This window comes from Talpa europaea, assembly GCF_964194135.1.
Source record: "Talpa europaea genome assembly, chromosome: 13".
Lineage (NCBI taxonomy): Eukaryota > Metazoa > Chordata > Mammalia > Eulipotyphla > Talpidae > Talpa > Talpa europaea.
Genome location: NC_140080.1, coordinates 97,632,093 through 97,642,217, shown reverse-complemented (window position 1 = coordinate 97,642,217; position 10,125 = coordinate 97,632,093). Strand labels below are relative to the sequence as shown.

Sequence of the window (10,125 nt, the reverse complement as noted above, 5' to 3'; positions counted from 1 at the left end):
CCACGTCCCAGGACCGCCTGCCCCCGCACCGTCCACTCTGGCACCGTCTCACCCCGCGCCGGCTCATTGGTGGCCTCATTTGCCTGTTCTTGAAGACCAGGGGTGAGTCTTCCTTAATTTTCTGGCCTCGCGACTGGTACAGACTTTTTTTTTAAATTTATACAAGAGCTGGGGTACAGGCCAGAAGCGCAGGCGGGTGAGAGGATTCAGAGACAGGGCAGGGAGCAGAACAGGCAGACTGACTGAAATACACCGAGGGGAGCAGCGGGCGAGACAGGAGAGGTCTGCCACGCCATGTGGGTTGCTCCGTGGCCAGCCAGGATCGATCCGGCGCTGCGGCGGCGGCCGCGGACAGCTTCACAGCACTGTGCTCACCCGCCTGAGCTGCCAGGGAGGCCCAGCACAGTCTCATACAGGACACAAGCTGCAACATTTTACTACGTGCTGAACACATGGAGGCCGGGTCAGTAACTACTGTGCATCAGATTTGATTTTTTAGGGGACTTGAAATTGAAGTGAACACTATGGAAAATGAGTACCAAGGAGATGGATGTCTTTATAAGACTATCCCAGAAGAGAGCGCCTTTGCAGGGTAAATACTTGTCAACGTGGGGCCTTTGGGGAGCTGAAGTCCCCCAGAGCGGGTGGCCATGGCCCTCTAGTGGCCACAGAGGGTGACGGCATCGTGGCAGCCTCTCAAGATGGCCGCCCAGCTTGGAGCCAGCATGGAGGGCCCAAGACAAGCAGCACCAGAGCCACCAAGGCAAACATTCTTTCCTAAGAATCCTTAATACGGTTCCTCTGTTGACCAAATAAGCAAACGCCGGAAGCTCCAGGAGCTGGGAAATGAAACAAGAGCTTCCTCTTGAGGCGAGATGACGTGAAGTCTTGGTGCCTCTCCGGGTGAGTCAGCAGTGAAACACGGAGCTGCCGTCTGCGTGGTGGCGCCTCCTGCAACCCTCCTCAGCCGAGGTGACGATGTTGTCATTAGGCCGGAGGGACCCCCGTGGTGAGCAGGGGGCTGCCGGCAGTCCTAGCTGAGCAGAGGCGAGCTGAGCAGGGTGGGCTTGGAGTCACCCCTCTCACAACAGGGAGCACCACACCACCCCTTTATTAAAGCCAAGGTGCTGGGGGAGCGTCAGTGACACCTTCCTGACGTCAGTGCCTTCCTGCTCAGGGGCTCGACAAGGTGATGGCATGAACATGCTGTCGGCACTTCCCCAGGGAGACAGCACCCCCGTAGGGGACAGAGGGGGGCATTTATATCCTATTCAGAGGAGTAAAGGGCAGGTCTGATGGCCTGAAACTGCGCTGCCGGTTCAAGTTCTTCATCTCAGGGGCGTAGCGCCAGACACCGGCCCCCCGGGGACAGGGCTCCGCCCGCACCGGCTCCCGCGCCAGCCTCCCGCCGCCTCCGTCTCTTTCGTCCTCGCCACCGTCCGTCCCCGGCGAGCGCTGTGGGCAGGTAAGGCTCCTCAAGTGAGTCAGGACGGACAGCACAGCGGGCTCTAAATATTTTATACTTTCCAGGGTCATTCTCTTTCAGAACAGCTGGAACACACGCCAGCATCTGGGAAGGGCTTGTCCGAAGAACGCGCCGCTTGGGCAGCGTTTATCGTGGTGACGGACCCGAGGGGCGAGCTTGAGAACACGTGCGGCCGAGTCCAAGGTGCCGCGGCTTCCCTTCGCGGGGCTGGGCTCACTTCCCCCGGAGCAGGACTTTGAACGTCCCTGGATGACTATTGAAAATTTGTTTGGGAAAGATCTAACTCCCATGGAAAAGTTGTGAGGGTGGCGGTCCAGAGGGGCCTTCTACCCCACCCCCGAGTGAGCTGCTGACATGGCGTCTCAAGACTTCAAATCCTTTATTGCGTTTTCCCACAACAGGGACAGTCTCCCAGTTTTAGGGGCTACATTGTGCCCCCCCCAAACTGATGTGTTGAAGTCCTAGCCCCCAGGAGCTCGCATGTGACCGCCCCTGGAGATGGGGCCCTGGAAGAAGCAGTGAAGGTAGAATGGGGTCACTAGGGTGCGCTCTAGTCCAGGATGGCTGGAGGGGGGCAGGGCGCAGCCACCCAGAGGGGAGAGTCCCAGGGAGAGGCCTGCCCCCCCCCCGCAGCCTGGCCCAGACGGCGAAGGAGCCAGCCCTGCAGACACCTTGACCTCGGCTTCTGGCCTCTGGGACTCTGAGGAGACGAGTCTCTGCTCTTTAGCCCCTTAGTCTGTGTCCACGTATCCCCACCAGAGAGAGAGGTGGTGTTCAATTCCCAAGGTGGACAAAGGCCCGGATCAGGCTTTTTGAACTCAAGCCATCAAGAAATTCAGGGCGCCTCAACCTCGAGGGTGGACGACATGGCTGGGATCGTGCTCAGCCACCCCTCCCCTTCCTGGATGGCAACCTCTTCTCCAAGGCACCTCTTCTTTCGCCTGCTCCCAAATTTCATCTTCACTGACCCAACAAATATGAGACGCATTTGAAATTAACATACACGTCCTTTCCTTAGCCTGTTAACCACTCCAGGGAGTGGGGATCACATGGTCTGGTCAGGGAACACAGACACCCCGCCGCCGGCCGCTTGTGGGTTCCACCCGGACCATTTCATTCCCCAGCTGTGGCTGCTGCCCTGGCAGATCCTCACAGCTGCTCCCTGTCCAGTCTCCTACACCCCTCCCCTGCTGCACGCTCCGTGTGGAACCTCCCCCCACTCACACCACCCCCTTTCCCGGCCTGGAGCCACTCCCCTTGGAGCTGAGACGATTCCCCACGCCTCCCTCTGTTATTCCCGACAGCCCCGGGATGCTTAGTCCTTTTTACCCCCTAAATATTTCTCAGTGCATCGATGCCTCTGGACCTTTGCACATGCTCCTCCCTTGGCTGAGAACACCCGCTCACCAGGTCACGCCTCCTGGAGTTGAACCTTCCTATGGGTAGCCTTGAGGACAGAGCCCTGGGCTGAGATTTCTTGTTACGGAAACCAGCGTGGCCCGACGTCCTGCATAGCCCCAGTGACTATCTGCTGGCTGACGAAATCCCACAGATGGAGCACATCAGCGCCACGCTGAGTACGCTAAGCAGCAGTCTATTAACTATAAATAACTAAGTGGAACTCCAAAAGCTGGGTGCAGGGAACTGTTTGGCTGAAGTGGGATCATCAAATGCTCACTAGCGCCAATCAAGAGCAGCGGGGGCTGGGAGCGGGCACCCCGCACTAGCCTGCATCCTGCACGGTCACTGGCTGGGGCTGAACAACACAGGTTTTGGGAGAAAACATTTCTGAGTTTGTGTGGATGAGACGGGCACGCGGCTGTGGTCAGATGTGTCCCCAGGATCTTGGACAGAGGAGGAAACGCGCCGTGAGCCCGAGGACAGAGGTGCTGGAGTCGGAATCGGAGACGCCCACGCTCACTAGGGCAGCGCTTCCAAAAAAAGGGCAAATGGAACACGTAGGACCTGGTGATGAGAAGGAAAACAGGCTTCTAAAGACCCGCCCACGGCACCATCCGTGGCTACACAGAAGACCCTTACGAGCACAGATTTTTCCTCTCAAAAAAGTTTTACTTCTGATTGTAAGAGTAACCTCAAAAGCGCTTATCTTGCGGGCCCGGGGACATGGAAGGAGACGCTGGTCCTGAGCCTTGCAGCAGCCGGGGGGCGGGCTTGAGTGGGTCCCAAGAAGCGTGCGCGCAGCCCTCCCCAGCAGGACATCTCGGGCGCGGCCACATGGACACTGGCCACGCCACGGGAAGGGCAGGAAGACACGGCGGGGGGCAGCCCAGTAAGTCACCCCGCCTCTGCGCTGCCCAGCCCGAGGGAGACCGGGCTGTGAAAAGACGTAACACAAGCAGCTCAGCTAACCACGGGCGGCTCAGACTGCTCTTCCTTGGTTTCAATTTTGTTTCATAGACTTTAATCAGTTACACATTATTCTAAAAGCATAAAATACTGAACTCTATCCTCTGAATTTACACGGTGTCAATTTTTAGTAACGTGGCTTCTCACCAGGGAAGATGTCAGCAGAACACGGTCTGTGACCGATGATGACTTCACGACGCGGGCTCTGCTTACCATAAAATGCGCTCTAGTTCACGACTGTTCACACCACAGCAGAAATCTCTACCCCCCTCCGTCTAAACACACCACGACCCGGGCCCAGTCTCTGTGACTGGCAGTGACGTCAGAGCCGGCCGGTCCCCGGCGTCCGTGCTCCTCGAGCTGGCGCGTCACCGCTCAGGACCGGTTATCTTCGATGACAATCGTTCTTCCAGGGTAGGCGTCAACTTCTACAAATATGTAGCGAAACTCATATTCACCACTCTCTGGGTTCTGGGGAAAAACCGCGTTTCAAGGAGTGAGCCCCGTGCAGAGCTGAGGGGCCCGGCCGCGCCCTGCGCCTGCCCGCCCGCCCGCACCCACACCTCCTTCACTTCCAGGTGCACCGTCCCCTGCCGCCCCGGCTCGGAGCCCTGGATGTAGAACTTGATGCGCATGTGCTTCAGCCCTTCCTTCGAATATTCCACGAAGCTGTGGGGAAGATGGAGGCCGTGGGACTGAGCTCCTCTCCTCTCCGCTGCCCCCACGCTTCCCCCGTGCGGTACCTGACGTGCTGCCTGCGCCCACGCCGTGTCGTCTCCCCGAAGCCTTTAACCGGCTCCCCGAAGACACTGATGACCTGGGGGGAGTGGTGGATGAGGTTGTCAGCCAGTTGTTCACTGCTAAGGAGAGCGTTTCTGACAGACCCCATGATTTTTTTAGAAACCCCCCAAATTTGTAAATGGGACCCTTTCAAAATGACAATGAGAAATCTGTAAAGAAAAGTTATTATGCAGCAATCACCCCACAAATCACACTCCATGCAGAGACTGAAGCAGGTGAGCCTGAGGCTCCCACACCAGAGCGTGAGGGCAGCTCAGGCTGAGGCGATGCCGTTCCCACTGCCCTTGCAGACAACACATGCCACACAACACGTGTGCAGGGCCTCTGGGACATCAATGCACCGGGGTATAGTGGGAGATCTACAAGACCAATGTGACTGTCCAGGTCACCCCACACTGTGAAAGGAAAACAAGAGCGACCTATGAAGACGTCAGGCCAGGGGGTGGCGCGCCTGGCTCCAGGTGGAAAATGCACCAGGAAGCGAAAACGTTTTTATGGAATTTAAATCGCAAATAACTTGAAAAGGTTAAAAAAAAAACAAAAAAAACACAGATTTGTTATCAGATGAAAATACTGCCTAGATTCTCAAAATTTACTGTCTCTGATGAACATCGGCGTCATATTTTTCAGGTATACATGCTAAGGAGTCCATCATGTAAGATGAGAATTACTCAGGGCTGTACAGCCGACGCAGAACAGTCGTTCAAATAATGGCCTGGAATCAACACTCGGGCATCAACCCCAGAGCCCCCCGTTTCTCAAGCAGACCCACCACAAATGCTGACGAGATGCTGTCAGTCAACGGTTCACAGGCCACAAATGCCTAGCCTCTCACTAACATGCCACCTTTACTTATTCTGTGTAATTTTGTCCCAAACGCTGAGATGCACGCACGGCTGCTTGTGAGTCACACAGCAGCGCTGCCCCGCGGGCCTGTGATCACGCTGTGTGTGTCCCGTCGCCTGCACGGTGCTTCTTGCCAGTCTAATCTGGGCCCCGACTATGAAAGCCCCTCTCTCCCCCCACCTCTTTTATTTTCAACGCACCCAGGAAGTGCGCCCTTGCTACCTCCTCCACGTCTTCAGACTAGCCAGCATGGAATTAAGAGAATCCATAGCTTTGAAGAGGAGGTGCCGAGAGTACCAGCCTCAAGTTCCTCCCTGACGTGACTACAGAAGCGACGGCATCTGAGGGCGGTGCCCCGGGAGTCTCGAGTTCTGATGCTACCTGCTGTTTTCTTTCAAAGTACCAGAACTGAGACTTCAATGACTGATATTTTTCAAAGTGGAGGCTTTCTATCCAGAGAGCAGGAAATCAGGGGATTCACAGGCTGCGCCGGCTTCTCTGACTGGAAAACATTACACAAAAGCCGTCCTCCTGGACCAGAGCCTCTGGAGAGCCGAGGTCCGTCTCCCCATCGACCCCAGCCCGGGGCCCGGCTTCCAGATGACCATGTTTGGGCTCCGGCTCTCCTGCTGTCACCTCAGCTGAGCGAGCTCATCTCGAGTCAGCCTCCTCTCTGCAATGCGCATCGGCAGCCGCCACAACCAGGCTGTGTGAGAGGCCGGCGGCCGATCCCAGCGCGCCATCCGTGACAACTAGCATCGACTTTCTATTGTTCAGGTAGGGAGGAGACCCCCTACAGGCCTCTGCCTACTTAAAGCATTTCAAACACAGAGCTGACGTGACCAACTGACCTTATCACATACGTGTCCGCGTCGGCCCTGCGGGCAGGGAACCACCCCACCCCACCCCAGCCCGTCTGTGAGACTCTCCCTGAGGACTAACCTCGGGGTGGGACCGGCATATGTCCAAGGCTTTCCCATATATCTTGTTAGGGCTGGATGAAGAAAAAAGTTCTTTGAAAATAGTGTAAAACAAGCCACCTGAAAATCACAAAAAAAAAAAAAAAGTGAAGCCAGGAGAGACGGAGACAAGCGGTACTCGGGAGAGCTGTGCGGGGCGTTATACTTGCTGCGTTTTCAACCTGTAATGCTGACTCCAATAAGCACCACTACCAGGTAGGTGAGGTCGCGCCCGGCTTCCTTCACTGTGGAGAGAAAACACCAAGTCACCGTGAGCGGCACAGGCAGGAGGCAGCTGCGGTGGGCCTGGGGAGGCAGGCGCGGGCCCTCGGGGGCTGTGGCGTGGAGCAGCTTGCTCAGATCCCATGAGCCAGAGGAACTTCACCAGAATTCAGGGCCTAGACCCAGGTTTCTATTTTTAGTCATTTCAACACCTCCTTACTTTCTAAGATGAGGAAATTCTTTTCAGTCCCCAGCTCCTCAGAGCGGATGAAAACCACCGTCACAGACCAGGCAATGCCGGGCAGTTCACTGTTCACAGATCAGAGCGTGTTTTGTCACGTGCAGTCGAGGGGGTCAAAAATGGCCTCAACTCGGCTTTCTACTCCTAGGGTCACTTTCGCTAGCGTCCTGCCACCCCCACGGGCCGGGCACAGAGGAAAGCAGGGCTGACGCAGACCAGCGTTTGTTCAGACTTGTGAGCTGAACAGACTTAGAAAATAAAGAGCCTGCAGGGGTGCTTGTCTCTTTCAACTCGAATGAAAGAGGAGCCTGTGGATTACACCCAAGTCCCGGGCGCAACAGCCATTCAGCTGCGGCATCGACACGGGACAGAGTCTGCGTGCACAGCGACTTGGGCACTTGCCTGGCCACTGGCACTGCCAGCCACTCGCCACCGTGGCACGTTCTCCCTGATGCTGGAGAGTGACTCACCTCCTGGCATCTTTATAGCTCAGTATAGTCACCGTATTTGAATGATTTCCAGAATAGGTATTTCTTACACTTTTTTTTTCAGAAAAACAACAAAATGTTAACGGAGGTTGTTACTATTTCCTCCACTCTTTTTTTTTTTTTTACAACAAACTTCTATCACTTTTATAAATTAACACTTATTTAAAAGTGCTCTTCAGCACAGCATAATTCCTCAAGCTTTCCACACTGGTTTCTGCATAAAGAGATGATTCAAATAAACACTTTCTCTGCCCTAACCGTGTCACTCATGGGCTTGATCCAACAAGCTCTGCCACAGGTCCCTCCTCTTAGCGAGGCTGGGTAGAACCCCACAGTCAGCCTTCGCTCCTGTTCCCTGCGGTCATGGGACACACTTAACATGCCACTGAGCGCCAGGTCCTAAGCTGAGGACACACCACTGGCTACCCAACATGCTGCCATGTCATACTACTGCTCATGTCAAGGCTTTGGCCCCACTGCTGGCTCCAGGAGCGCCTGGGCACGCCCGCATTCCTGCGCCACACAGGCCAGGAGGCCGCCTTCTCTGTTCACTCGCACCTACTGTGTACCTACTATGTGCGAAGGCCTGGCCCCATCCACAGCCCACACACCTTTGTGTTTCTTTCTAAAGATTTATTTAATTATTTATTTATACAAGCACTGGGCACAGTCAGAAGCACAGGAGGGTGAGAGAATTCACCAGAGCCAGAGCAGGGAGCAGAATAGGCAGAAGGACCGAAGTACACTGCTGAGGGGAGCAGCGGGCGGCAGGAGAAGTCTGCGCGCCACGCGGGACCCTCGCCCAGCGGCCTGGCATCGAACCTGTGCTGCAGAGGCTGCAGGCAGCCTCGTAGCCCAGCGCTCAACTGCTGCGCCACCGCTGCACCACCGGGGAGGCCCTTTAGTGTTTCTTTTTAATGGTACTCTAAGTGGTCTTCACCAGAGGCTGCCTGTTGTCCTTTTTTTGTTGTTGCTATTAAAACTGTTAAGAAGTATGTGCACTAAAATGACATGAATCAAAATATTAACAAAACATGTTTGCACGGTATTAATAGGGTGTCGGAAATGCTCTGCTTTGTCTTTTTTTATAACTCACTTGGGAAATAATAAAAAATGAAAATGCCTTATCTCATCTGTGGAAGCAAAGTCTCTTTTCACTTTTCCTACTGTCCATTCTGCTACTGTACCTGTCATCTGAAGGTAAGCAACTGTCTGGAACATCTTTCATTCCACAGTACGTAGAGCCCAACCTGGTATCTGGGTATAAGAGTGCGACACTCAAGAAAAGTGTTTGTTGACTGAACTATGGACTACGATCCATAACTTCTCTTCTCTTTATTTCTTAGTCTACCCAATTACTCTTGATTATATGCTCTCTAACTTCTTGTTTTGTAAAGCACAATCTTTTTTTTTTTTAATATTTTTTATTTATACAAGAACTGGGGTACAGGCCAGATGCGCGGGAGGGTGAGGATTCACCAGAGACAGAGTGGGGAGCAGAACAGGCAGATTGACTTAAATACACTGCTGAGGGGAGCAGCAGGTGAGACAGGAGAGGTCTGCTTGCCATGTGGGTTGCTCCGAGGTGGTTGGGGATCGAATGGGCACCTTTGGTGCTGGGCTCAACTGCCTGTGCCACCAGGGAGGCCCAATCTTTTCCCTTTGTTTCACACTGTTTTCCTCCTATTTGTGTGATAAGGTGTTTATGTATTTACACACAGGATTTCTTTGACACACGCATTAGCATCCATTCAAGTGCTAAACAGAGAATATGGAAGCTGGAGAACTATTTGTGAATGGCTGTCCTAAAGGAAAATGTGCATTTGCCAGTTGTGTGAAATCGGGGAGTGCACTTCATACACAAAAGGGTCCTCATCTATGTCTGGAAGAGTGAGCATGAGACTTAAGTGAGACGAAATAACATCTGGGAACTCTACTTGTATATTATAAAGTCTTAAAAGGTAACGTTTTATAGAGGGTTCTCCACAACAGAACTGATCAAAATTAATTTTCAAGTGAGTTCAAATTTGTGAAGGAAACTGCAGGTCCGCATTCTGATTCTAAACTGGGTTTCCTGGCTCTACCTTCCCCCTTGCGTGAACTGCGCCCCGCGCTCTGCACAGCGCTCGAGCAAAAGGGCCCTGGCAGCTCCCGCCAGGCCTGGGAGACTGACGCTGCCGGAGACTCAGTCCTTTTACCTTTCTGCGAGGTCGAGACGGTGGTTTCCTGGCTCTGACCTCTGTGCACCGACACGTGCTTGCTGCCGTCCTCCTCTGCGCTCCGCGCGCTCTGCCTCTGCGTCCAGAAGGTTTTCTGGGGGACCGCGAGGACACGCCTGGGGCGCAACGTTTTCTTCTGCTCTCGCGGCGCCCAGGCCCACGAGGGCGCAGTCTCCCAGGGAGCTCTCAGCCCCAGGGGCGATGAAAACCACCGCTTCCCCGAGGACCTGTGCAGCCTCTCCGTGGAGCGCACGAGCCTCAGGAAAGTGCACATCATGTCCGCGGAGCCGGCCCGCCGCGCGAGGCCCCGACCGCGACGGCCACCGCCTCCCTGCCCGGGGCCGGGCGCTCACGCCCGCATTCACGCCTCACGCGGGGACAGCGAGCCGGGCAGATGCCGGCCTCGGCGGCGCGAATTATGACGAGAGGCACCGGAGAGCCGCTGCCGCCCGCCCGCTCGTGTCCTCGGCGCTTCGTGCTTGAGCTAAAACGCTTT

General features: G+C 54.9%; 1 protein-coding gene across 1 annotated transcript; it reads right to left on the bottom strand.

Annotated features, from left to right (window-relative positions):
• Positions 1-4,228: 4,228 nt before the first annotated feature.
• On the bottom strand, positions 4,229-9,906 carry TIMM21 (translocase of inner mitochondrial membrane 21; the record flags this gene model as incomplete). The annotated part of the gene is made up of 6 exons (XM_084251778.1): positions 4,229-4,324; positions 4,417-4,522; positions 4,597-4,670; positions 6,443-6,540; positions 6,642-6,704; positions 9,609-9,906. 6 exons carry the CDS (start codon positions 9,904-9,906, stop codon positions 4,229-4,231), a joined length of 735 nt encoding a protein of 244 aa, XP_084107904.1.
• Between the last annotated feature and the right edge of the window lie 219 nt (positions 9,907-10,125).